The sequence below is a fragment of the Cryptomeria japonica genome, chromosome 4 (assembly GCF_030272615.1).
Source record: "Cryptomeria japonica chromosome 4, Sugi_1.0, whole genome shotgun sequence".
In the NCBI taxonomy this organism is placed as follows: Eukaryota; Viridiplantae; Streptophyta; class Pinopsida; order Cupressales; family Cupressaceae; genus Cryptomeria; species Cryptomeria japonica.
In genome coordinates this window covers 182614855-182642059 of record NC_081408.1, presented here as the reverse complement: position 1 = coordinate 182642059, position 27205 = coordinate 182614855, and the positions used below count along the sequence as shown (strand labels likewise).

Sequence of the window (27205 nt, the reverse complement as noted above, 5' to 3'; positions counted from 1 at the left end):
GTTGAAACTCACAAGGATACCCCAAACTAACCCATATAAGGTGACATGGTTGAATCATGAGCAGAGTGTGCTTGTCAATGAACAGACTTGGGTAGAGTTTTCTATTGGAGGATACAAGGATAAGATCCTTTGCGATGTGTTACCCATGGATGCCTGTCACCTATTGCTAGGTAGACCCTAGCAATTTGATAGGAAGGTGATCTATGATGGAGAGGAGAACTCCATTTCCTTTAAGAAGGATAGCAAGACCTTCAAGATTCAGTCTTTGACAGAGAATGAAGAGGGAACTTCAAGAACACCTAGTGTCTTATTGGCTACTGGTAAAGAGTTCTTACACTTGCTACATGAGGAGGAGATAGTGAAGTGTGCCATATTTGTGAAGCCAAAAGAGGAGGAAGACAAGTTGCAAGTAGAAGTACCGAAGGAGGTGAAGCAAATGTTGCAAGAGTATAAGGACATAGTGAGTGATGGAGCACCTGCAACACTCCCACCAAGAAGGTCTATAAGCCAGCAAATAGACTTTGTTCCCGGTGCATCCCTACCTAACAAAGCTGTGTATAAGCTCACACCTGACCAAAACAAGGAGGTAGCAAGGCAAGTGTGGGAGTTATTGGAACAAGGATTGATCAAGAAGAGCATCAGCCCATGTGCAGTCCCGGTAGTGCTTGCATCAAAGAAGGGAGGAAAGTGGAGACTTTGCACTAATTCAAGGGCATTCAATAAGATCACCATAAGGTATAGGTTTCCTATTCCTAGAATAGAGGATTTGATGGACTGTTTAGGAGGTGCTATGTATTTTACTAGGTTGGACCTTAAAAGTGGTTATCACCAGATTAGAATCAAGGAGGGTGATGAGTGGAAGACTGCTTTTAAGACCACAAAGGGATTGTATGAATGGCTTGTGATGTCATTTGGACTCACCAATGCCCCAAGCACCTTCATGAGGTTGATGACTGAGGTGTTAAAAGACTTCATAGGCAAGTTTGTGGTGGTGTACCTAGATGACATTCTCATCTATAGCAGAACCAAAGAGGAGCACCTTGAGCATTTGAGGTTAGTCTTAGAGAGGTTGCATGAGGAGAAGTTATCCATCAACCTAGAGAAGTGTGACTTCTTGAAGGAAGAGATGGTCTACTTAGGATTTGTGGTGTCTAAGGGAACCTTGAAGATGGATCCAAGCAAAGTGGATGCAATCTTGAATTGGCCTGCACCTAGAATAGGGACTAAAGTCAGGAGTTTCCATGGTTTAGCTCAATTTTATAGGAAGTTTGTGAGGAACTTTAGTGGCATATGTGCACCAGTCCTTGACACCATAAAATGAGGCCTTAAAACTAAGTTTAAATGGACTGAGCAGGCTGACCAAGCATTTCAATTGTTGAAGCAAGAAGTAGCCACAAAACCTATCCTTCTCCTACTTACTTTTGATAAGCTATGCACATTGGAGTGTGATGCAAATGGAATTACAGTAGGGGGTGTATTGAGTCAAGAGGGAAGACCTGTGGCATTTTTCAGTGAGAAGCTTAATGAAGCAAAGAAGAAGTACTCAGCCTATGACCTAGAGTTGTATGGATTTGTGTAGTCTCTTAAAAAATGGAGGCATTACCTACTTCCGAAGGAATTTGTGGTGTTCACAGACAACCAGGCATTGAGTTACATTAACACTCAAGAGAATCTTAGAAATAGACATCTAAAATGGATGGAATACCTCCAATCCTTCACCTTCACCATCAAGCATAAGAAGGGGCAACTCAACAAGGTGGCAGATGCTTTAAGCAGAAAGTTGTTGATAGTTCAAGAGTTACAATTGTAGAGCATAGGAATAGAAGGTTTCAAAGACCTCTATGAAGGAGATGAAGACCAAAATAGTCTCTTGTTCAAAGGTAATCAGTTGTGTGTGCCAAGAGGATCCATAAGGGGAAACCTCATCCAAGAGAAACACAATGGTAGTTTAAGGGGACACTTTGGAGTCAACAAAACATTGGATCTAGTACAGAGGTACTACTATTGGCCAAAGTTGCCAAGAGATGTGAAGAGGTATGTGGACCAATGTGGTGTGTGTCAAAGAGAAAAAGGAGGATCAAGTAATGCTGGTCTCTATCAACCATTACCAGTCCCAAATAGGCCTTGGGAATGTATAAGCATGGACTTTGTAGTAGGAGTTCCCAAGACAAAGACAGGTATGGACAGAATCTATGTGGTAGTAGATAGATTTTCCAAGATGAGCCATTTCATTTCATGTAAAACTACACATGATGCTAGCTATGTTGCATGTATCTCTTCTTTAAGGAGATTGTTAGGATTCATGGACTCCCTTTAAGCATTGTTTCAGATAGGGACAGCAAGTTCATGGGCCATTTTTGGCAAACATTATGGAAGAGACTTGGAACTAACCTCTCATTTAGGTCAGCTTACCATCCACAAATAGATGGTCAGACTAAAGTCATCAATAGGGTTTTAGGAAACTTGTTGAGGTGTTTAACTAAGGAGTATGGGCAGACATGGGATCTAATCATTCCTCAAGCAAAGTATGCATATAATGATAGTGTAAATAGGACCACCGGAAGAAGTCCTTTTGAGGTTGTCTATGGTAGACATCCAAGAGGAGTGTGTGAACTCAGGGAGCTCGGTTCCATGGAGATGAAGAGTGGGCAAGCAGAGGACTTCACTTGAACCATTAAGGAAGTTCAAGAGCAAGTTAAGAAAGCCATCCTTGAATCCACTAAAAAACTGAAGGCCAAAATGGATGAGAAAAGGAGAGAGGTTTAGTTCAAGGTGGGTGACTATGTGATGGTCCATTTGAGCAAAGCTAGGATGCAAAGTGGTAAGCCTACCAAACTGCAAATGAAGAGGGTAGGACCTTGTAGAATTCTGGAAAAATATGGTGAGAATGCTTATAAGGTTGAACTTCCTTAAGATTTAGCCATTTCACCAGTCTTCAATGTTGCTAATCTGATCATGTACAAGGGTGAGATAGAAGGGTAGTCTGAGAACCAAGCCAAGGTACTACAAGACTTGGATGTGAATGCCTTACCTCAGGTGAAGAAGCCTATAGCAGAGGAGATTTTGGAGTCAAGGGTGAGGAAGTCTACTAGACACCAGGTCTACATGGAGCATTTGGTGAAGTGGGCAGATCAACCTATATCTGAAGCTACTTGGGTGGACGAGAGCAAGTTCAAGAAGTTTGGCATTGATCTGGCTCTTCTCACTCCCCTAATTCCTTTGCTTGTTGCAAAGGGGGAGTATGGTGCAGGAGCACCCTTCAAAGAGCTCGCACCATTAGTTTTTGATTGTGTTCTTGCTTCTCAATGAATCCATTGTATATAAAATAAGAGCCATGTGCTCATTGGTCCTAGTTAGGGTCCTAGTTGAGGTCTTAGGGTCATGAGTCAAAATTGAGGATTTCTTGGAAATAGAGGGTATGTGTGCCTTTGAGGTGTTTAGGGGTCCTTTTTAGAATGTTGGTGTCCTTAGGTTTTCCCAATGTGGGTCAAGGAGTCAAGAAAAGCAAAATTGAGAAAGTTGCTCAAAAGTTGCAAAAGTTGCATGACAACTTTTAAAAGTTGTTAAGAAACTTTTCCCCCTAGAGGTCAAAATCTTTAGGTTAGTGTGGACAACCCTAATATGGGCACATAGACCAAGGAGAGGGTAGTATAAGTAGTTTAAAACCCTAATTTGATGGGTTGGATGTCAAATGTTGTACGACCCAAGCAAAGTGACTTGACTATGACTGCAATTTTGTTGCCAGTCGACACAAATGGAGTAAAGAAAGATTGATAATGGATTGATTTTCGTGCAAAACTATGTGGAGTGTCTTATATGGTGTATTTAATTTCATTGTGAGCAATTAGATTAGGTTTTTATTTGCAAGTGAGGTGTGTTTGTAAATATTTTGTAAATTGTCTTCTCAATGTCTAGTTTTGGACTAGTTTGAATAAATGGGCTCATAACTCCATTCCCCATTCTGGAATCACCATGAAACCATGGGGAATGAGAGTACAGACCCTGTACTATAGTTCAATGCAAGCAGGGCCCTTGAAAATGCAAGGAGGCCATATAAAGACCCACTCCTAGGTGAGACTGAATAGTGCCCAGCTAGGAAGGGTTAAGTTGCAGAGGTCTTGGAGAGCAAGGAAGGTCAGAGGAGGAGGCACCCTTTGGAGGAGTTGTAGAGGGGTGAGTGAAGCATCATTAGTGTGAAGGAGGAGCTTCCACCAATCTAGTCAAGGTGGCAAGAGCATTAAACCTACACTGTAACCCTGGTAGGCCTAAAAACCCTCCTAAAAACCCTTAAAAACCTTAAAATCCATGTAGGGTGGTGTACGGACACTTGGAGGCCTAAAACCTAGAAAATCCTTGAGTCCTTTCCAAATGAAGAGCAGGTCTTTTGGGATGTTTCACAAGCAAGTGCATCGTTTGTGAGAGGGAGCCCTAAAGGACCGGGTAGGAGGCCTAATTGGTCATAATCCTTGTAGCCCTATTTTGTAGGCAAAACACAAAATAGTGAAATTGGTAAGGGGTTGAAAGCTTGAAACCTCTTGGGGGCACATGAATGGGTGGAAAAACCATGAATTAGACCTGACCTAACCTTGCTAAGACCTAGGAAGGTGTGGAACAAGCCTAACCCTTATTAGCCTAAGTAAGGGTTTCTTGAATCTCATGAGTAGGTGAGACCTTAGGAGTAGTTTTTCAACTTGTTGGTGGGTGGATTGGGCATGGTCAGGGGATTCCACAAGCAGGGGAAGTCCTAGAGACCCTAGGGTGTGGTTAGAACACTTGGTGATCCAAGGAAAGGATCCAAGAGCATAGACTAGGCTAGTCTATCCCAAACCCCATCCCATCACTATTGGACTTCATATACCCAACAATTAGTATGATGGATCTTTTGCTTCAACTTATGCTACTTTGGCTAATGTTGGTGAATCAACAAGATAAACTGACCCAACTACTCTTAAGTCCACTTCTACAACTTATCCCTCATCTAAACAAAGGGAAGGCTTGTCTAGACCAAAATTGAAACAAGATCTCAATTAGAGGGAGATAGTAGATTTAAAATACATCAACATATACTAAATCTATTTAAATTCTTCTTGGTCATGGATTTGGCATTGAAAAAGGCGAGATATTATGCCATCAACATCTGAGAACTATGGCTTTGTGTGTGGGCCTTTTAGCTTAGAAATCCTTTCTCTTACCAATTTCAATAACAATCCACTGAAAAGATGGCAGCCCAACAACAACAAATGATTTCGTAGTTAACCACAACACGTGGAAAATGAGCTCTAGTTTATTTGATTGAATTTGGTTTTTTTGTATTTTTTCTCGTTGTCTTTTCTATTTGCAATTTCTACTCACTATATCCTTAATCCTACTTTGGCTTCTAGGCTGCTCCAAATTTGCCTTAATTCTTGTTTACTATTTTCGGCCTCAAAGTAGCCACACATTTCTTCTAAAGTCAATCTTGCAAGAGCTATTTTGTTTAGAATTTGGCAATATTTTGGTCATCTAATTTAGAATGGTAGAAACTAATTTCTATTGCAAAATGAAAGCATTGTTGCACAACACTTTATGCATGAGCAGTTGCATGGTGTAGAGCGATTGTTTGTTCTCCTTTTTTTCTATTTTGGATTGGCTTAAACCACTGTGGATGGTGAGCTTTAAGTATGAATTAAAAATTTAGTAAATAAAATATAAAAAATTAATAAAATAAATAAAAATAAATAATGTATTATAAAATAAATGTCCATCTTAGATCATAAATTATTGGTTTTATCATTAGTATATGTGCATTTTGGAAAATCTAAGACTTCAATAGATTTTATACTAAAATATGGTGACGGTATTTCATAATGGTTACTGTAATGGGTTGGCAATTTGAAAGAAAAACATGATTTTATATTATATTTAAGAATACAAAACTTTTAGCATATATTACATTCGGCTTTACCATTGCACCTTCATTTGATGCAAACGTTTCAAATGTATATAAAGATAATTTAAAATTTAAAATGCGTAAAATTATGACTTGTCAGAAAAAGCAAAAAAAAGATTGTCACTAGAATTGTCTATAAGCTCGTTTGAAATTTTGAAATGACCTCATTTCCATTGTTCTCCGTTGTAGCTGCCCAAAGATATAGATGCACGAATGGCAACCATTATAGATAGCCATAAAATGCAGCTCAAGGAAGCTTTGATCATTGTCGAGGATGTTCTCATTTCCAGTGGGCGCGGAATGTTGTATGATTTTGAGAAATGGAAATAAGCTTGATATGATTTGGGCATAGCAGAACGAGGTATTTATAAGTGTAATTGGGGGAATGAGTGGAATAATATAATTGTTTTCTCTTAACATTACGCGTTCATTAGACTTGTTAAACCCATAATTTGGGATGCTTGTGAAATAATGGTTGTTAGACTTTTGTCAGTATGGATCACACAGACGAATTCGTCGATTGTGGACAATATACATTTGTTTTAATGGCGGTTTTATTAAAAAATATTTACAAAGATATAAATATATTAGCTGATTTGAGTCACATGCTACGTAGTAGGATAGAATCATTGCACATTTATAGAACAGCTACCGTAAACTATTGAATCAGTGGACTTTTCGCCACCATCTATAGAACGGTGTTCACGGTCTCCCGAGGACATTTAATAATCTATTTTTGCGTGTTACTTAAGGAAGAAGCTGCTATAGTTCTAATAACTGTTCATTATTTGTGTATCCAATCTATCAGTTATTAATTTTAATAAAATTAAAAAAATATAATTAAAAATGTATTAATAAATTTAAATATATTAATATTCATTGATTTTAATTTTAGTAATTGACATTTTTGAATCGTGATTGGTTTATTTGTACATCTTTATTGATATCCATAAAGTATGACTACTGATTCATAGAGAATAGATGATAACCATGCTCCATGGGAAGTGTAGTTGCATTAACAAAAGTGGTTAAAAAGTCAATTAACGAAAGTGGTTAAAAAGTCAATTAACTCAAAGATGATTTTTAAAATGTCCATTGAAGATTGAAAATTCTAGAAATAACATACAATGAGAAAAATAACTTGTGCATTGAAAACATTACCTATCTGAACATTTTTGCAAAGCACAATTTGAAATCAACATTTTTGAACAGTGATTGACTCATTTCTGCACTTTTATTGATATCCATAAGGCACGACGTTAGTGATAAGAGAGGAACAAGTGATAGGTCCTTTTTGCGTAAGAGAAAAGAGGGAAAGATAAGGCTAGCACGCCTGAAGAATAGGTCATTAAATTTGCAAATGTTCTCATATTAGGTAGCTATGACGGTATCAACGTCTATATTTTGATGTCTTGAAAGATATAAATTATAAACTATTTACCATGGTAGATTGAGTCTTTTAAGAATGTGTACGCGGTTCTGTACATTGGAAAGTCAAGTAACTCTACACTATAAATAACAATTTAATTCCGTCCCTTTACAGTTCTATACGTAGCTGTGACGAAAATCAGTTGTGGTTATGTCTTTGTAAACGATTTAACTAAATGAATTTATCCCGTGCACAATTGACACCATCATTTGACAAAGTATTCCAAATTATGCGTTTAACAAGTCTGAAGGAGAGCCGAATCTTCAGATAAAAAATTATATTTCACCGCTCATTCCAATAATTCCCCCTATAAAATACCTGGTATTGGCATGCTCAATCATATCAAACACTGATTTCCATTTCTCAAATCGTAAAATACCTGTTATTGGTCAATTGGAAATGAAAACTTCCAGAGCAATGATGAAAGCTTCCTTGAGCTGCATCTTATGGCTTTCCATAATCGTGGCCATTAATGCATCAGACCCAGATCCTCTGCAGGATTTCTGTGTGGCTGATATTACTCAAGCTAATGTGAAGGTCAACGGTTTTGTGTGCAAAGACCCAAAGGCAGTGAACGCATCTGATTTCTTGTTTAGGGGACTAGGTAATCCACTCTCAACCAACAATAGTTTTGGGTTCAATATCACACAAGCTAACGTTCAAACTTTGCCCGGAATAAACACTCTGGGTATATCAATTAACCATGGAGTTTTTGCCCCTGGTGGTTTGAATCCCCCGCATATTCATCCTCGTGCTTCTGAGATCATATTTGTAATGGAGGGCACTATTTTGGTTGGTTTTATCAGCACAAATAATGTGTTGTTCTCACAAAAGCTGGAGAAAGGAGATGTGTTTGTGATTCCAAGGGGCTTAGTGCATTTTCAGCAGAACGTGGGGGCATCATCTGCAACTACAATTACTGCTCTTAACAGCCAGCTCCCTGGTGTTCAAGTGGTTGCATCTGCCATCTTAGGAGCCAATCCTCCCATTCCTCAAGATGTATTGGCCAAGGCATTTAATGTCAATGACGAGCAGATAAAGGAATTGATTGCTGGACAAAGCTCTACACCTGCATCACCACCTGTAGGGTATTAATATGTCATTGTTGCTCTAAATTGGTAGACCATTCTGGTGAGACAAGATGTCATCTTGTCTCTCTTAGGCTGTTCTTATTCAATTTGATTTATTTCTTTCTTGTTAGCTCTTTCTAGTCTGAATTCAATAAAAGCGGATGCCAGACGGCTTAAACCACACACATTAAGCTTTGACTATTAGGCTTAAAAATGTTAGTCTCTCAGAATTGACTGACATTTTCTAGGCTTAATATGTTGCTTAGTGTGTGTGGTTTAAGGCTGGTCCAATAAAAGCCTCATCCTACGTTGAGGCCGAACTGAATAAATACTTTAGTCACTTTCATCGAGGCTAAATTGAAATGAATTTAAGACATTATTTCTTTGCAAAAGTAATGATTTCAACATCTATGTAGACTAAATGATTTATTGTATTTCTATTTCTTCATTTATATTTGTAGTCTCCTATTTAAATAATATAACTATTTTCTATTTTTATCAAAACTATTGTGATATTGTTAGTTTTGGGATATTCCTCATAATAAATCATTGTGCAAAAGAAAATATTTTTTTCTTGTGTGGTACAATAAAATGTATATAAGCACTATTGACAAATATTAATTAATGATGTTGTCCATGATAATATGTTGATTTATGATAGTTATTTTAGGAATGTGCATGCAATAATAATGAATGCTTGTCATTGTGGCTGATAATGTAATGTAATCTAGAACAACACAACAATATCAATATTTTGGGATCTAAAATATATGATGATAGTCTATGCATTCTCCTTGGAATTAAATTATTATTTTATTTTTATCTAGGAATAAGTTGATGGATAAAGACAAATCTAATATCATGGATCTTTTCTTATAAACTTGTACACTAACAATTGCATACTTCCATCCTTCATTTTGTTTGAAAAGTACCTCTCTATCCTCTATCTCTTATAATATTTTAAAACTTATAGTATTTATATATAGTTTGAAATGGTTTTCATTATGTTTAAAGGGGGTATGTTCTCCTAGGTCACCTATTAGAATTTGTGTGCATACTATTAAACAACATTCTTCAATCATGTAACTACTCTTAAAATGATTATGTAGATCTGCTTTTTTTAGTGCATTAAATCTAAATATTTTGAATCATTAATTAATGTTCTTTAGATTCCTGAAATGAATACATCAAATATATTGAAATACTACGACATGCTAGCATATCATATAAATTTAATTTCAACCAATACTTGTTAATAAAGATATATATGGGAGTTAGCCAAACTATAATTAAACTTTCAAAATTACAAATGATAATTCCATGATGATAATCTTGTCTTGAGATGTTAAACTGGACTAAATTGATATCGGGAGAGCTTGTCTATAAATAAGTAAATGGGGTAGATCAATACAGGTGATGAAATATATCAATGGGATAAGTGATAATAATATAGAAATATCTATAATGTGCGCTTAGTTAGTATAGATAAATTGATCCACCTTTCAACAAAATTACCTAATTTTTATAGTATTTCTATATCTAGAAACCACTTTCAAAATTGTGAATGAAAAAAATAAAAATAAAGATAAGTACCTAAAAGTTATTTTAATAACGCTATAACACACCATTATTTTATCCTTTTCTAACGATGAGTTGATGGATAAATGTAAATCTAAATAATGGATTTTTTTAACAAAATTGAACTCTTAAAACTCTAGACTTAGATACTCTTCACTTTGTTTGAAAAGTACCTCTCTATCTTTTATCTCTTTCAATATTTTAAAGCTTGTTGTATTGATAAGTATTTTGAGATGATTGCAATTCTGTTGCAAGGGGGTGTGTTTTCCTAGGTAAACCCATTGAAATGTTTGTACAAAAGATGTAAAACAACATTATTCAATCATGGAAATACACATAAAATGTTTACATAGATGTGTTTTCCTTTCAATATGCCAAATCTAAATTTTTCTATACTTAAGAGAGAAATAATGATTTTTGGATTTCCAAAATGAATATATTGAATGCATTTAAATACTACAACAAAGAAAAATATCATATGAATTTATTTTTAGTCAATCATTATTGAGAAAGGTATAAATGGAATTCAATCAAATTTTAAAAAAAAACATACAATTGAAAATGAAAACTATATTGTGATAAACCTATGTTGAGACATGATAATAGAGAAACTTTATTTAAGTAGAATGTGTTTATAATTGTGTGAATGTCGAGGTTTAATAAATAACTAAATAGATTATATTAATAAATATGTTGAAACATATAAAAAGGATAAGGGATTAGTGTGTAGAACTATCTATAGTGGATACCTAGGTAGTATACAACAATGGACCCAACTTTGGACAAAATTACTAGTTTTTACCAATATCTCTATTTCTTGACAATATTTACAAATTTAAGCAAGATTTATCTAAAGTTATCCCCTAATTTGACATTAAAGTTAATCTTATGATAATCATGAATATTCCTATATTTGGCATCCATAAATATATACATTAACTAAATATTTAGAAATTGAGACATCAATGGATATCATCAAGAGTACATGTAAGCTAATAAACCTACATGATATCATAATATATATCTCTCTTCTTTGTATGCACTCTCAAATATAACTAAAGAAAATAATCAACAAGTAAATTTATATTGTATATCATAGATAAATAGTATTTTAAGTGGTTACATATCTATATCTTATTATTTTTTTGTTTCCTTGATTTTATATAAAATGGAAAAGCAGACCCAAAATATCAGATACAATCAATCATACCTATCTACTTATATTTTACATGTGATGATAATAACTTAGCTAGGTTTCTCCTATAATCTCTAAAGTACTATGTTATCTAATGGTTTATTCACATCCCATTTTCACATATTTATTTATGTATTTAGATACTATTAGAATAGATTATATTATATTAGATTAATTTTTATCAGGGGGAAAACAAGTTTTGGGGGGACCCGAAATCCTCTAGAATTAGATAGGAATCTAGAGACCGTAAGCATAATGTTGCAGAAAGATACAATCAAAGACTAACAACGACCCATTGTCAAAAAAACATAAACAAGGTAGCTAAGAACAAGTGAATCCACCCATCAGGCCTAAGCTATCAAACAAGAGATGTCAACAACACAAGAGATCCAAGGGATTTTCCAAGCTCCCAAAACCTTAACAACCATATTCATGAAGAAATACAATAAAAAAAAATATAGAAATAACTAATCCTCTAATGTTGTCGCATGCAAGACAAGGATCAAATGGATTTCAAATGCAAGGGACCCACCAACAATACCCTTGTCGAGCTCAATAGAAAAGGGACCTAGCTTAATAGGAGAATAACATAAATGGACCAGCAACAAGAAGAGAAAAAATTGATTCAACCCCACAACCAAGAAGCCAAGGGCACAAGTAGATAACATAGTGCAACAACCAACCTCTCCCACCAGGTAAGACACCACCTCCATAGGCATAGCTACCACCTCAATATGAACAGTGAAAGAGGAAGAGAGAGGAAAAATGGGCCAAACCCACACCATGGTTTCAATAGAGAACTCTAGCTCAATAGGGGCCAAATAGGGGAGAACCCAGCCAAGAATAGAAAAATCCAATTTGAGAAGAAAAGTCTTTAAGCATCGAGCAATAATAGGGATACACACAACCCCGAGAGGACAACACCCTAACCAAAATGAAACCATATCCAGCCTAGGCCCTTGAAAATTGCCAGTAACTACCTAAACACTGACAAGAACAAAAACACTAAGAGCCTCAACATCAACAAAAATGCTCAAAATATAAGACAAGGAGAACAAAGGAGTCGAGCAATAAAAACCCCACAAGGAGGCCAAGACCACAAAACCTGCATTAAGGTTCAATAGATCCAAGAAGCCATAAACATAGTGGGAAAGCATCACCAAACGAAACCCCCAAACAGTCAAGACTCCATCCCTAGGAAAGAGTGAAAATGAAGCATAGGTCCCAATAGATGAAGAGAAGAAACACCACAAGCAGGAAGCAACAACGAGCTTGGAAGAGTCGCATGGAGTGTCACATGAGATGCATTGGTGAATCCTATTGGACTATTACAAGAAATAAGTATACCATTCCTGCAAATGGTCCTTCAATTCTAGATGAGATAAAGGAAGCTACATGCAATATTAGGGGTAAGAAAGCATTGTTGAGTGCTCTAAGTAATTCTGAGATGATAAATGTTATGGAATTGCAGACTGCTCGTGAGATCTGGAGACTGTAAGAAGTTGGAAACTTTGTATGAAGCTGGCAATTATGTGAAGATTGCTAATTTGTAGAGCCTAAAAGAAAAGTATGAGATGTTGAGGATGAGCGAACATGAGAACTTCACTTCTTTTATGCAGAAGGTGAATGAACTAGTGTGCAATATCAATTGTGCTGGTGGAAAGCTGGAAGAATCAAAGATTGTTGCTATAGTGCTCAGATCTTTACTTGCATCCTATAAACACAAAGTTTCCGCTATTGAGGAGATCCAAACTATGATAGATGTGACCAAAGATGTTAATTAGTAAGCTATTAGCCTTTGAGTTAAGTGAGTTTGGTGATTCTCTTCCTAAGGTAGAATTTGCATTCAAAGCCACTGTTTCCATAAAGGAGAAGCAGAGATATGGTCTGGGAGAAAGTTCTTTAAGGTGGATGCCTAGATATGAGAAGGAGAGAAATAAAATTGAAGAAGAGTGAGAGCTTGAGGAGCTTGAAGCACTTATTTCCAATAGATTACCCAAATGAGTACATAAGTATGAAGGAAAATTGCCTCTTAAAATATTTTTCTTGCAATAAGATAGGTCATTTTGTCTCAAGGTGTCCGAAAAGAGTTCCTAGAAAAAAAATCAAGTCTAACTTTCAAAAGAGATGTTATTATGTTGCTAGTGAAGGTGTGTCAGATGATGAATTGGAAAAACGAAATACAAGTGATAATGAATGGGTGTTTATTGCTATCAAGGAAGATGATTCTATGCCTACTGATTTTGTTAGCTACATGAATGTGGAAAAAGCTTTGTCTACACAAGTTGAAAAGAAAGATGAATGGGTGATTGACAATAGATTCTCTCATCATATGACAAGTGATAAGAGCAAGTTTGTGATCTTGGAGAAGTATGAAGGTGGAGTTGTGAAGTTTGGTGAAGATAAAGTTGGTATAATCCATGGTAGAGCTTCCATTTCTCTTGATGGTAAGCACAATACAGATGATGTCTTATATGTAGGAGGCCTAAAAAATAATCTTTTGAGTGTTGGGTAGATGATTGATAAGGGCTTTGATATTCAATTCAAGAATGGCAAGTGTAAAATTTTGGGTAGTTCTGGAATTGAGATTGCATCCAATACAAAGACTAAAAGTAATATCTTTCACTTAAGTAGTGCTAGTAAAAGATGTTTGATTGCCCTGGTTGATGAAAGGTGGTTGTGGCATAGAAGTATGTGTCATGTAAATTTTGATAACATTATTAAGATAAGTTCTACTCAGGCTGTGATAGATCTTCCTATGTTGATCAAACCTCCTAACCCTATGTGCAAGGAATGTTAGTTAGGGAAACAAACTAGAATTTCTTTCAAGAGTAAGAAGCAATTTTCAAATGGATTATTGGATCTTGTGCATAATTATTTGTGCGGACCTTCTAGGGTTAGAAGCTTGGAAGGAGACATATATTTCATGTTGCTAATTGATGACTATTCAAGGACGATGTGAATTACTTTCTTAAGGGAGAAGTCTGAAGCTCTAGAGAAGTTCAAGATATTCAAAGCTATGGTTGAGACTAAGGTCCAAGTTTGAAGCTGAAGTTTTTGAGATCTGATAGAGGTGGTGAATTCATTTTCGGTGAGTTTAATGCATTTTGTGAAGACTGTGGGATAAGAAGACAATTGTCTGCTCCAAGAACCCTCAACAAAATGGATTTGTGGAAAGGAAGAACAAAACCATTCAAGAAGATGCTAGAACAATGATGTTGTAGGGAAATGTTTTCTATGTTAAGTGGAGAGAAGTTGTGAGTACTGTTGTGTACACTCTTAATCGAGTGCATATCAAAGGTGATACTGGTAAGACTCATTATGAATTATGGTTTGGTTATGCTCCTACTATTAAATATTTTAGAATTTTTGGAAGGAATATTTCTTGGTTATTCTACTAAAAGCAAATACTGCTGGTGTTATAATAAGAGACTATGAAAGATAGTTGAGAGTGCAAGTGTCAGGGTTGATGAAAGAAATGAGAGATAGTAAAAATCTTGCAGATATGATTTAGATGATTGAAATGACAATACAAAAAAAGGGAAGCAACCTCAAATCCAAAATCAAGTTTAGATCATTCTGGTGAATCCAGTAAATCAAGGAGAAGGGAATAGTACAAGTGCAGAAGAAAGAACACAAGTGTCTGAAAATCAAGAAAATCCCAAGACTCCCAGGTATGTAAGGTTGAATCATTCTAAAAATTAGATTATAGAAGATACAAATAAAGGTGTTCTGACAAGAAGAAGAATTTATGAAGATTAAGTGGTCTATTGTTTGATTTCTAAGATTGAACCTAAAGATGTGAATGAAGCATGTAAAGATGAATATTGGGTAAAAGAAATAGAAGAAGAATTGATGCAGATTGAGAAGAAGAATACGTGGATTCTTATTCCCAAACCTAAGAACAAAAATGTAATTGGAACCTGTAGACACCTAAAATTGTCATGTCTAATTAAATAAATATTTTATTTATTTAATTATCTAAGCCTAATTCTTCTATTAATTAAATAAATTTTTATTTATTTAATTAATTCATTTATCCTCTTCTAGCCTTATTTCTCATTTAAATAAATACATTTATTTATTTAAATTATGCCTTTCTTAAATTAAATAAATATTTTATTTATTTAATTGTCCTACTTCTTCTATTAATTAAATAAATCTTTATTTATTTAATTAATTCATTATCTTTTTCTACACATGACACATGTCATTCATCTCTTATTTCCTACACTACCTACCTCTTTCATTATTTTGGTATTTCTTATACCTACCCTCTAATCCTAGCCGGCCTCTCTTTTTACACCTCTCAATCTTAACCCTCCATTTCATATTGTGTCTTCTATTTAAGGAGATGCTTTCTTCATTGTCAAACCCTAATCCCTAATGAGACATGCCTAACTACTTGATCAATTGACTACACTACAATTCCACTTGCAACCACATTCCGTTCTTTGTTGAGCTCTTGTGCATACAAAAATCTGAGAGCAAGCATATCAAACAAGATCAATGGAGATAGGAAGAATGGAGATCAAAACCCTATTGGACATGTGATGGTATAATCTTTGTGATTTTGAGTTATTTTGCATTGTCTTAGGTTATCTTCATATGTTATGGTGGATCTTTATTGATTGTTAGGCTAGGGTTTTGTGGTTGAATTCATTTAGCCTTTCAATATTGTTGTTCATTGTTATCCATTTTCACCATATACAGAACCAAATGGGTCTTCCAGAACAAATTGAATGAGAAAAATGAAGTTGTTTGGAACAAAGAAAGACTTGTTTGTAAAGGATATTCTCAAATGGAAGGAATTGATTTTGAAGAGACTTTTTCTCCATTGGAAAGGATTGAAGCTATGAGATTATTTCTTGCTTATGTTGCTTACAAGAATTTCAAAGTCTATCAGATGGATGTCAAGTCAACATTCCTAAATGGTGAATTGGAAGAAGTGTACATAGAGCAACTGAATGGATTTCAATTGACTGATCAAGGAGATATGACCCGTCGATTGAAGAAAGCATTTTATCGACTGAAGCAAATGCCAAGCGAATGGTATGCTAGATTGGATAAGTATTTGTTGAATCTTGGATTTAACAAAGGTACCGTTGATAGTAATTTGTACTTCAAGATTGATTATGATAACATTCTGATTGTTGAAGTTTTTGTTGATGATATTATCTTTGGAGGGAATGATAGTTTGTGCAAGAGTTTGCTAATGAAATGCATAATTAATTTGAAATGTCTATGATTGGAGAGATGAATTTTTTTGGGGGATTGCAAATCACACGGTCACAAAAAGGGATCTTTATATAAAATCCTTTTTGGGATTGCAAATCACATAGTCACAAAATGGGATCTTTATATCTCAATCCAAGTATGTGAAAGAATTATTGAAAAAGTTTGGTTTTGAAGATACAAAGCTAGTTAGAACTCCTATGGTGATCAGATGTAAGCTAGCTGATTCTCCTAAAGCAAATCAAACTAGATATAGATCTATGATTAGTGGATTGCTATATTTGACTTAGACTAGATGTGATATCATGAATGTTGTTTGTGATGTTGCTAGATTTCAAGTTCATCCTAAGGAATCTCATGTTGTAGTTGTTAAAATAATTTTCAAATATTTGAAAGGAGCTATTGATTTTGGTTTATGGTATCCTAAAGATGATGATTTTAATTTGAGTGCTTCTACTGATACTGATTGGGAAAGAGATGTGGATGATCAGAAGAGTACTAGTGGTGGTGCATTTTTCTTGGGAAAAAGGTTGGTTTCTTGGTTGAGAAAAAAGAAGAATTTTATTTCTCTATCTAATATAGAGGTAGAGTATATTGCTTCTACTAACAATTGTACCTAGGTGGTATGGATGAAGCAGATCATGAAAGATATCAGAGTAGTGTAAATGAGCTTATTTCTATCTATTGTGACAATTCAAGTGCAATTAACATTTCTAAATATATGGTGTTGTATTCAAAGACTAAGCATATATCAATCAAGTTTCACTTTTTGAGAGACAAGGTAAATAAGAAAGAAGTCAGATTGTAGTATGTACCTACAAAGGAATGGATCATAGACATCTTCAAGAAGCCTTTGCCAGGAGATAATTTTGTGTATCCCAGAGGGAAGTTAGGTGTGACTGTCCCTCCTAATTAGAACTAAGATGCATTGGTATCCATCAATATGGTGCATTTCACAGTCATATCTTGTGATCCGGATTGATGAGTGGAGGTTACTACTCAGGCGGAGTAGTCAGTAAGTCAGATTTGTGTTTTGAGGGCAAATATATGCCTTTGACATTAATATCAATGGGGGAGAGAGTTACATCAAAAACTGTGAAGTGATTTTGGGGGAAAGAGTGCAAAGTCTAAGAGAGTGAACTATTGATTTCTTTCTCATTGATTGTTTTTCACATCATATATTTCTATCCACGCCAAAGGGGTAGATTGTTGGAGATTTTTGGATGTATGCTGTAAATATGTGCTTGAGAGATATCTGAGAGATGTGTTGTCATTGATGTCAACATATTTCTCTATCTATGATAGTGATGCAGTGAAATTCAGTGAGTTGGTTTGTTCAACATGATGATGATCAGAGATTGTAGATTAAAATTTTTGTAGAGTATTGTCTATAGTTGATTCAGTGCAATTTGTAGAGGCCTACATGGATATTTGATTGAGTTATGAGTATCTGTGGTGTGGCTAGTTTTTTAGTTGTTCAGTGGTGACATAGTGTCAATATTTTGATTTGCATTGCTTCACATAGTAATATCTTGATCTACGGATTGGGAGATATGTTTGGGATGTTGATATGTATCCTCAATTTAAGTGGTTCATGGTTTGTAGCTCTGCAAGTTATTTTTCTTGGTTGACAATCATTGCAGTTAATGTTCTTGAGGTTCCATATAATGGTGATATGATTCTAGTAATTCATGTTGGTGTGGATGTTGTAGTGGTAATTCATGATGCTTCTGGATGTTTCTGGATTGTGTGCTTTTTTTATTGGTAGTCTGCATTGATCGTTGACCTTGCAATTGATGATTTTCTCTAGTGTGCTAGTCTTCTTCTTGTTTCTGGTCGATTGGATGCTTGTAGCATGTTGCAAATGATTGAGCTGTAATTCTTTGAGGTGTTGCATGTTCGAGGCTATTGATTTGGGTCTATACTATGTCTTGGCTAACACGGCTTAGTCCACATGTGATATTGTATTGTGTGTGGTTATATTTTTGTAATTAGGTGGTGAGTGTTGAGCCAACCTTGATGACCTTCACAAGGTTGATGTCATGTATAAATAATTGTAATATCATTGTAATTGAGTGTATATGGATGAGTGAGTGAGTATATGAGTGAATAAATTATTAATATTTCGGAGGTAGAGAAGAAGTTTGAAGAAGAAGAAAGTTGTTATGTGGTTAACCAGAACTGTAATCAAGTATTAAGGAGATGTTATTTTCTAGTTCATTACTTCCGGATGTGATCCGAATCTGTTTGTAAGATAGTGAGTCTTCCCTGGATTGTAGACCTTGTTGTTTTTGAGTAGTGAGCTCTAGGCAGTGTGCCTGAATGCACGTGCATTCCCCATATGTCTAACAAAGTATACTCATATTGTGGGTTTGTTCCCATCATGCTTTTTCCCTTGACCAAATTTTCCATGTCAAAAATCTTGGTGTTATTTCTATTCTTTTTGTGTTGGTGTTGTTGGTTCATGCTTTCTTGCTTAATCATCAGATTTGAGAATAAGTTTAAGTAGTGTAAGATTTTGTGACAACTGATTCACCCCCCCTCTTAGTTTTCTACCCTATTTCCTTGAAACACGTGTACAACAAGATTAAGATATGATCGAGCTATTCATTCTTCATTAGGCACTAATAAAGTTTGAGAAAATATTAGAATATTCACCACTTAAATTATTGAGCTCCAAGTGGTGTTTGCAACCCCAAAATTTTTTAAATCCTTTCCCTCCATTGATTGAGCTTTATTATAAACTTCATGACCTTCTTGGTAATTAGAGATGTCCATAAAACTATGTGAAGCTCCACCATGGATTCTAAAAGCCCATCAAAATCTCAACACACATGCCTTCCAATCATTTTTTTTCAATACATGCTTATTTGAGTCATGTTGGAAATTACCATATTTACAAAAATCATTCTAGTCTCTGAATGAGGTTACGATACCAACCCAAATGGATGAAACACACTTCATCTTCCCTTTGTCAGTACTCCACATGAAAATTTGAACCTGTTTAGCCCTATTGGGGAGTTCTAAATTTAGAAAAATCATTCTAGGCTCCGAACAAGGTTATGATACAACCCCAAAGGGACTAAATATACTTCATATTCCCTTTTTTAGTGGTCCACATGAAACTTTGAACCTATCTAGCTTTGTTGAGGAGTTCAAAATCTACTCTCATTTATCAAAATGCACAAAAACATCACATTTTCTGTGATCATTGACATTTTTTATGGCATTCCAAACCATTCAAACTTTTTTAACAAATATTGCAAGCCTACAATCTTTCCTTCATATATTAGAAAATTTGATGAGGTTCTAAAATTTATAAAAAACATCAATGAATAGAGAAAAATCCTTGGCTAAATACTCATTGACCTTTAAACAAGCTTTTGAATCCTGTCCAAAGCTTCAACCAACAAAGAACTTGCACCATCTTCCTCAGAAGTTAGCATATGGGTCTAGTCTAGAAACCTAGCAAGGAATATAAGAAACAAAGAAATACCCTTAAACAAAAGGTATGACCCCAATAGTGAATTGGACAAAGTATGAATATTACCTAAAACTCTTGATATATTTAAGACCATATTAGGGATTGGATTAGGTTTTAACCTAAGCCAAAAGAGATAATGCTAAATTACCTTGAACAATGACTTATGTTTTTGAGAATTTTCTAATGAACATTAACTTGTTGAGAACAATAGGGAAAATCATGGGAAATAAAGGAACATTATTTATGACTAAATTATTTTTGGGGAATCCTAAATGTGGCTCTAGTTGGCCATGTATGCCTCTTTTAAGCACAACAAGAATCCAGAAAGTATTTAGATGTTAACTTCAACAAAGAGAAAGATGTGATATTATAAAGTAGGAATAGAGAACCTAGACTAATTAATAAATTAGTCTAGATAAATCCTTCTCTCATAAAATGTTTAGAACACAAGCCACTTGTTGGTTATATCCTCTAACAACTTCATTGAGATTCTGTGAAAAGTAGGGTAATTCTTATAATCAATAAGACTAGGACAATGGTCAATCTTTTTCTTTAAATTCTATTTGTACCTTAGGCTCTGCAAAACCAAGGTGGGTTTCCATTTACATGACACCATTTTAAGAGACTTCAATGTAGAAATGATGCAAAAGTATAGATAAATTTCACATAATAAGGTGAGGATAGATAATATACCACTTCATTTGTTCAAAACCCTCCAAGATCATTTTAGGTTTTGCATAAAATGTAGAAAAAACAAAACTATAAACAATAAAATAGACTTTGGATCTTCAATTTTGATGGTTTTTCTTGTGTTTAAACAAAAAATTCAACTACATTGGTGCCTTATCCATTAGAGAATCTTGAATCTTGCAACCACTCCTGATAACAACCTAAACACTAATTCAATAGTTAATTAAGCATTATCGCATTACAATAATGTAACATTTTTTTTGCCAATAATGTATTCTTATTACAAATTCTTTATAAAATAATAGTATTCTCAAAATATAATTCAAAGAAAAATTATTCCATTCCTTGAATAGGAGCTATTAGTTAAACATTCATTTCAACAATGTGTAATTAAGACCTCAATGATGCTTGATTATATGGAAAAAAAATACTTCATTATATCAAATAGACAACAACAATCTAAAATGCTATTCATATAAACTACAACTGAATTATATGTTAATATCACAAAATAGATTACAATATTTTCTTTATGAAATTTTAAATATTACCAAAATAGCTAACCTACTCATCTAAAATTATTATCTCCAGATTTAGAAATTTTTACAAAGAAACATAAAGTCTCTTATATATGAAAGTGAGCACACAAGCTCCAAAATGAAGTCACATGACTCATGTTTCTATTTACATTTACTTTTAAATTTTCACATCCAAATATAAAACAAGTTCTTGTGAGCATGTTATAATATATGATTCTTTTTTTTTCAAACCAAACTAGTCGAGGTAGTTGAATCTATTGGAGTGTGATGAGGTTGATGCTAACTATACCACAAAAGCCAAAAATTAGACATAAAATTTCTATACCACTGGAGAATCACTAAACATTCAAAAAATGCATCATTTACTAAAAATGATGCTAATTGTACAAGCATGATGAACAATTACAATTAAAATACCCCTATTTATTATATAGTTTTATCCATGTTGCATACATTTTCTATGAATTCTTATCTTCACATCACCAACTAGGTTATTTCCTAATGTATAAAAGGGTTTGATTCTCATTTATCTTCTCTATGTTAGAGTTACTAATGGACTCAATCTCCGAGGATCATCTGAAAAACCAAGATCAACCTTCTACATGAGAGCAACAAAGAGGATGAAATGATGATATTATCACACTCCAAAAGATACAATATGCATCAGCACTCCCTTGTACTAACCGAGCTGATAGGAACTTATCCATGTTAGCTTTGAATTAGCTCATGAGGGAGAGGTGAGTGTTGATTATATAGAGAAATGTGGGAACATAATTCGAAGAGCAATAATAACTCCCAAATAACCAAATTAGGTGGGAGTTGTGCCTACTTGTAAAATGCCAAACATGTGGCAAACCAACTCAAGTAGGGACAAACATATGGTAAATAAACTCAGGTAGGGACAAATAATTGGTAATGGGGAGGTAGAAAATGATACCAAAAGAGGGTGTGACATTCAACCACTTAAATGTGGGTGTGAATGACACATGTAAATGTAGGACTATGCCACGTGTCCTCATATAAACCATGTCCCTTACTAACCTAAGTATGCTTAATAATGTATAAAAAAACTAAATATAAAAGACCTACACTAACACCTCTCCTTAAGTATAGCTTAGATGAGTGAAAAGATACAACAATGCAATGATGGGTCCTAGCTACAAGGCCATGTTAGGTACCCATTTACAAAACAATCTCTCACAAACAGAGTAAAGGAGAAAACCCAGTGGGACAAAACTCCTCCCCAAAAAGAGGGAAAAAAAAGAAGTTTCACAACACAAGAAGATTCTCATGCAAGGAAGAAATACTATCTGAAATTGAAAGGATAAGAAAGACTATATAGCCTTCACAAAAGTAGTAAATTGTACCTATGGTTGATGCCCAAAACTGGATGTAGATGATGGACCATGATCATTGAACAACATTCCTTGCCTTAGGAAGGAAAAAAACCAAAGGTGTATCAAGACTGTATTTCCATTCCTGAAAGGAATATGTAAGAAGAATGATCAAGATGTATGATATCTATAAACCTTTCTCAATTATCTCTATGTTGATGCTAAAAGTTGTCATAATCAAATCAAGTGTTCTAGGCCACACTGTAGAAGATGACAATCCAGAACCTAATGGAGATGGATGGAGAACAAAATCCAAAGAAAAAGGTATCTCCTCTGAAGACAAAGGCGCCTCCTCTAAATGATGCTCAATAGTGGCCACAATCATGTCAAACTATCAGGAATGATCATGTGGGTAAAGAACAAGAAGGTTTTAAGGTTGTCCCTCAAAGTTTGAAGAAGATGAAGTAAATTTATCAAAGAGAAGATGTATGTACTCAATAGTGTCCTCCAAGTCGGCAAGATAGGACTCACAAAACAAATCTGCAATGTCTGTTAAGTAATCATCCCAAGTAGCTGTGTCTAGAAGACAATTTATATCTTGTTGCACTGAATCACAGGTAACCATAGATGTAGAAACACAAGTATCATCAGAAGCAATAGTCGATGGAGGAGAAGGAATGCAAGGTTCAAGAATTGGATTTGATGTCAGAATACCTAGATTCAAGTAACCAAACTTTTCCTCGAAATCAATGTTCACACTAGGAGTGTGATTAACAGCCAAAGGATCAAAACCGTCATTAGGTGCAAATTCTAAAAAGGTATATAACCGAGATGCAAGAGAAACCATCCTGGTAGCAATTATCTCTCTGCTTTCCAAGTCTCGAATGATGAATAAATTAGGTGTGAACTCCACAGTCTTCTCTGGTCCACCATGGGTGATCTGATAGATGGAAAGAAGATTCTTTGACAAATGAGGTACACACAAAACATCATTGAAAATGTCATCCCCAATATCAATAGAACCTTTCCCAATCATACTCATATAAGTGTTGTTGCCCATCAAAATAGATGACATACCACAAGGCTCAAAAGAAGAGAATATAGATTGTGTAGAAGAAATATAATGAAAAGCTCCAGAATCTAGGACCCATCTCCCTGATCCACAACTTGTAGTAGCACAAAGAGATTTACCTTTATTCTTTGTTGCTTCAGAAGCAAGTCTTCCATGACCTTTTACTTTAGTAGATCCTGACTGTTTTGAATTGGAAGAATTTGACTCAGACATTCTAGAAGGAAGATAAATGTTCTTCTTCTTAAGATGATGTTTTAATTCATCAATATTTTTCTTATAACAAGAATTTTCTTCATGTCCAACCCTCTTGCAATATGTGCAAGTAAGCTTCTTCTTCTTAGATGAATTATTCTATGCTTGATCTTTATGTGGCTTTGGTTTTGATTGCTTCCACTTCTTGTTAGAATCCTTTCCTCGATTCCCTTTTTTAGCCACCAAAACATGTGGTGTAGATGACTTAAAAATCACCATGGTGATCAACTTTGATTTCTTAAGCATCAACAATTTTGTAAATGAATCAAATGAAGGTGTAGCGTAAGCACTACCCATTGTCATCCGATGGGTTTGGAAGATAGAAACAAAAGATGCATACTTAGAAGGAAGATTTCACAACAAGTTGAAAACCAACTGTGTATCCTCCTTCTCAATGCCATAATCTTTACATTGTGCTCTTAGCTCATTTGCTCTAGTGACATAGTCTTGAATTGTATCAAAATTTTTAGGATCCAGATTTAGGAGATCACTTTAAAGTGTGTAATCTCTAATCTTATCAACTTGACCATATAATTTGTCAAGTTTATCCCAAGCTTCCTTGATTGTCTTACACTTATCAATGTGAAAGATAAGATCAGGAGATATATATTTTCTCAATGTTCCAAGAGTAATAGAACTTGTGATGAGCCATTCCATTTTTAGATTAGGATCATTAAAATACATGGGTTCTGAAATTGTTCCTTCAACATAATGATTTAGGCCTTTTTCCATTAGCTTACTCCATGTATTATCTTTCCAAGTTGCATAATTATGTGGAGTTAAGAGTAGAAATTTTGGAGAACCCATAACTAAAAGTGAAAGAGCACAAGAAAGTAGATCAGAGATGCAAACAATAAGAGAGAGCCGCCCCCCATTTTTCACTAAATCAATGATCCCCCCAGAAAAATAATGAATTTGGCACGTTATAAATCAGTGCGTTTACAATGCTGGAGTTGATTTCTAGTGTTTTACAATGTCCAAATGTGGACTCAAATACTGAAGATATAATAAAATATCAGAATGGGAACTTTAAAATTTCACCAATGGATAGTACTTGGAAAAATATCAACTTTCAAAAAAATAATCACCTCGATCTGAGGTCATATGTGAAAGTTATGTCCATTTGAAGTTGAAAAATCTAAGATTGTCCTTTAGATTTGTTGAAAGAACTTGATTTTGTGAAAAATATGGATCACTTGAGGAAAAATAGGTTCCACCACTGTGGAGAGAACAAAATTCTACCCCAAATCCAAAAATATTTCTCACAAAAAGGAGCTCAGATGACTGAGATATGGCCTTCAGAAGAATAGCTTCAAAAATGAAAACTCCATTGGTGAGGGGGTCTTCAATTGCAAAAGTAAACCTTCACCAAATTTAGCTGAATTTCTGCTAAATATATAGCACTACCAAAATTTGGTTGAGCAACCAAATTTTTCTTTTAACCAAATTTTAAAAAAACTCCAGATAAAAATGGATCTTCTGCAAATTTTTAAAAAAATATGTCGATGGAGTCTCAAATTTGACGTTCACCAAAATATGGAGTATCTTATATCAAAATTCATCTATTCAGCTTTCTAGAACCGATGGCAATGTCCTTTTTATCTAAAAATTCACCTAGAAAAAGCTCACTACTTAATTTATCCCAAATTCAAGAAGGGGCTTGGAGATCTGGAAGCTTTGATACCATGTCAGAGTCACCAATGGACTCAATCTCCCAGGATCACCTGCAAAACCAAGATCAATCTTCTACAAGAGAGAAACAAAGAGAATGAAATGCTGAAATAGGGTGCAATAATAGAATGATGATCTTATCACACTCCAAAAGATACAATATGCATTAGCACTCCCTTGTACTAACAGAGCTCATATGAACTCATCTGAGTTAGCTCTGAATTACCTCAAAAGGGAGAGGTGAGTGTTGATTATATATAAAAATGTGGGCACATAATTCGAAGAGGATCAATAACTCCCAAATAAACAAATTAGGTGGGAGTTGTGCCTACTTGGAAAATTCCAAACATGTGGCAAACCAACTCAGATAGGGATAAATAAATGGTTATGGGGAGGTGGCAAATGAGTCCAAAAGAGGGTGTTGTATTTAACCACCCAAATGTGGGTGTGAATGACACATGTAAATGTAGGAATATGCCACGTGTCCTCATATAAACCATGTCCCTTATTAACCTAAGTATGCGTAGGAAAAATAAATATAAAAAACCTAAACTAACACTCTATTATTGTGCATAGTGTGAAAAACACTTTTATTTCCTTGTTGAAACTATCATTACCTATTTCTCGTGAGAATAATTCATCTGATGTGCTACTTAGTAGATTAGTGTTGATTTCCTCATTGGCACATACGAATTAAGATAAATTTGCTATCATTGTATTGAATTCTCCTTTTCATTTCTCCAATGGCTTGGTTGTCACATTATTATCTTAAATATAAGGCATTACTCTCTTAACAGCTATGTTGAGGGAAATTTTTATCTCAATATAACCTCAAAAAGACAGATTTTATATAAATATAGTATTTAGATGACAAATCCTAAACATTAAATTAAAAATTTAATTTGATTATTTAAAAATATATATTTACAAAACACAAAAAATTTAGTTGATGTCAGTCATCAAGTTCATTAAAACCAATTCCAATAGAAAACTTTTCTGAAATTCCAGTTGTGGGAAGACTTTATTTTCTCTAATGCATGGATCTAGTGAAATTTGTTTGTATTTTTAAAAGTATTTGCAATTTTTTTTATTAAGATAAACTGAGAAATGCTAAAATATATATTCTTGTGGTTTTAGCTATTAAATGCAACAGTCATGGTTTCTGATAGCAAAATCATTTTACTATCATCTACTAACAATTTTACTAACAAGTTTTTTTTGGGTTTCTTCGAGTTCTTTACACACTATATAGTCTTTTTCATTCATTTTGTTGTCAATCTTGTGATTTAATGTTTCAAAGTTTAACCTTTTCATTAAGCTTAATATCAATATTATTAACAACATTTAGTCTTTATATTCTCTCTCTTTTTTTCATCATTTCTCAAACTACTAAATAAGTTAGAAATTTAACCATTATATATGTGCTATAATTGCAGGTAACAGAGTTTAGCTGTGGTGGGATAGTTGTGGGTTGTACATTCGATCACAAAGTTGCAGATGCATTCTCTGCCAACATGCTTTTTACACATTGGTCTAATATTTTCAGAAACTCCAAGCTTTACATGATAGAGATCCTCCAAATTGTTGTTATAAAATCAACAAAATGTATATGAAACTACAGCCTTTACCATGAGCCATCAAACAAATCCCTGAACCTGCCAAAGCCACCAGAATCTATTATCTTTGGAAACTATTGGTACAGTGCCAAAGATATAGCTCTTCCAAAG

The 27205-nt window shown here is 34.5% G+C and overlaps 1 protein-coding gene across 1 annotated transcript; it reads left to right on the top strand.

The window, feature by feature from the left end:
• Positions 1-7757: 7757 nt before the first annotated feature.
• Positions 7758-8453, top strand: LOC131875004 (germin-like protein 1-1). Its single transcript, XM_059218999.1, has one exon. It carries the CDS (start codon positions 7758-7760, stop codon positions 8451-8453), a length of 696 nt encoding a protein of 231 aa, XP_059074982.1.
• Positions 8454-27205: the final 18752 nt, after the last annotated feature.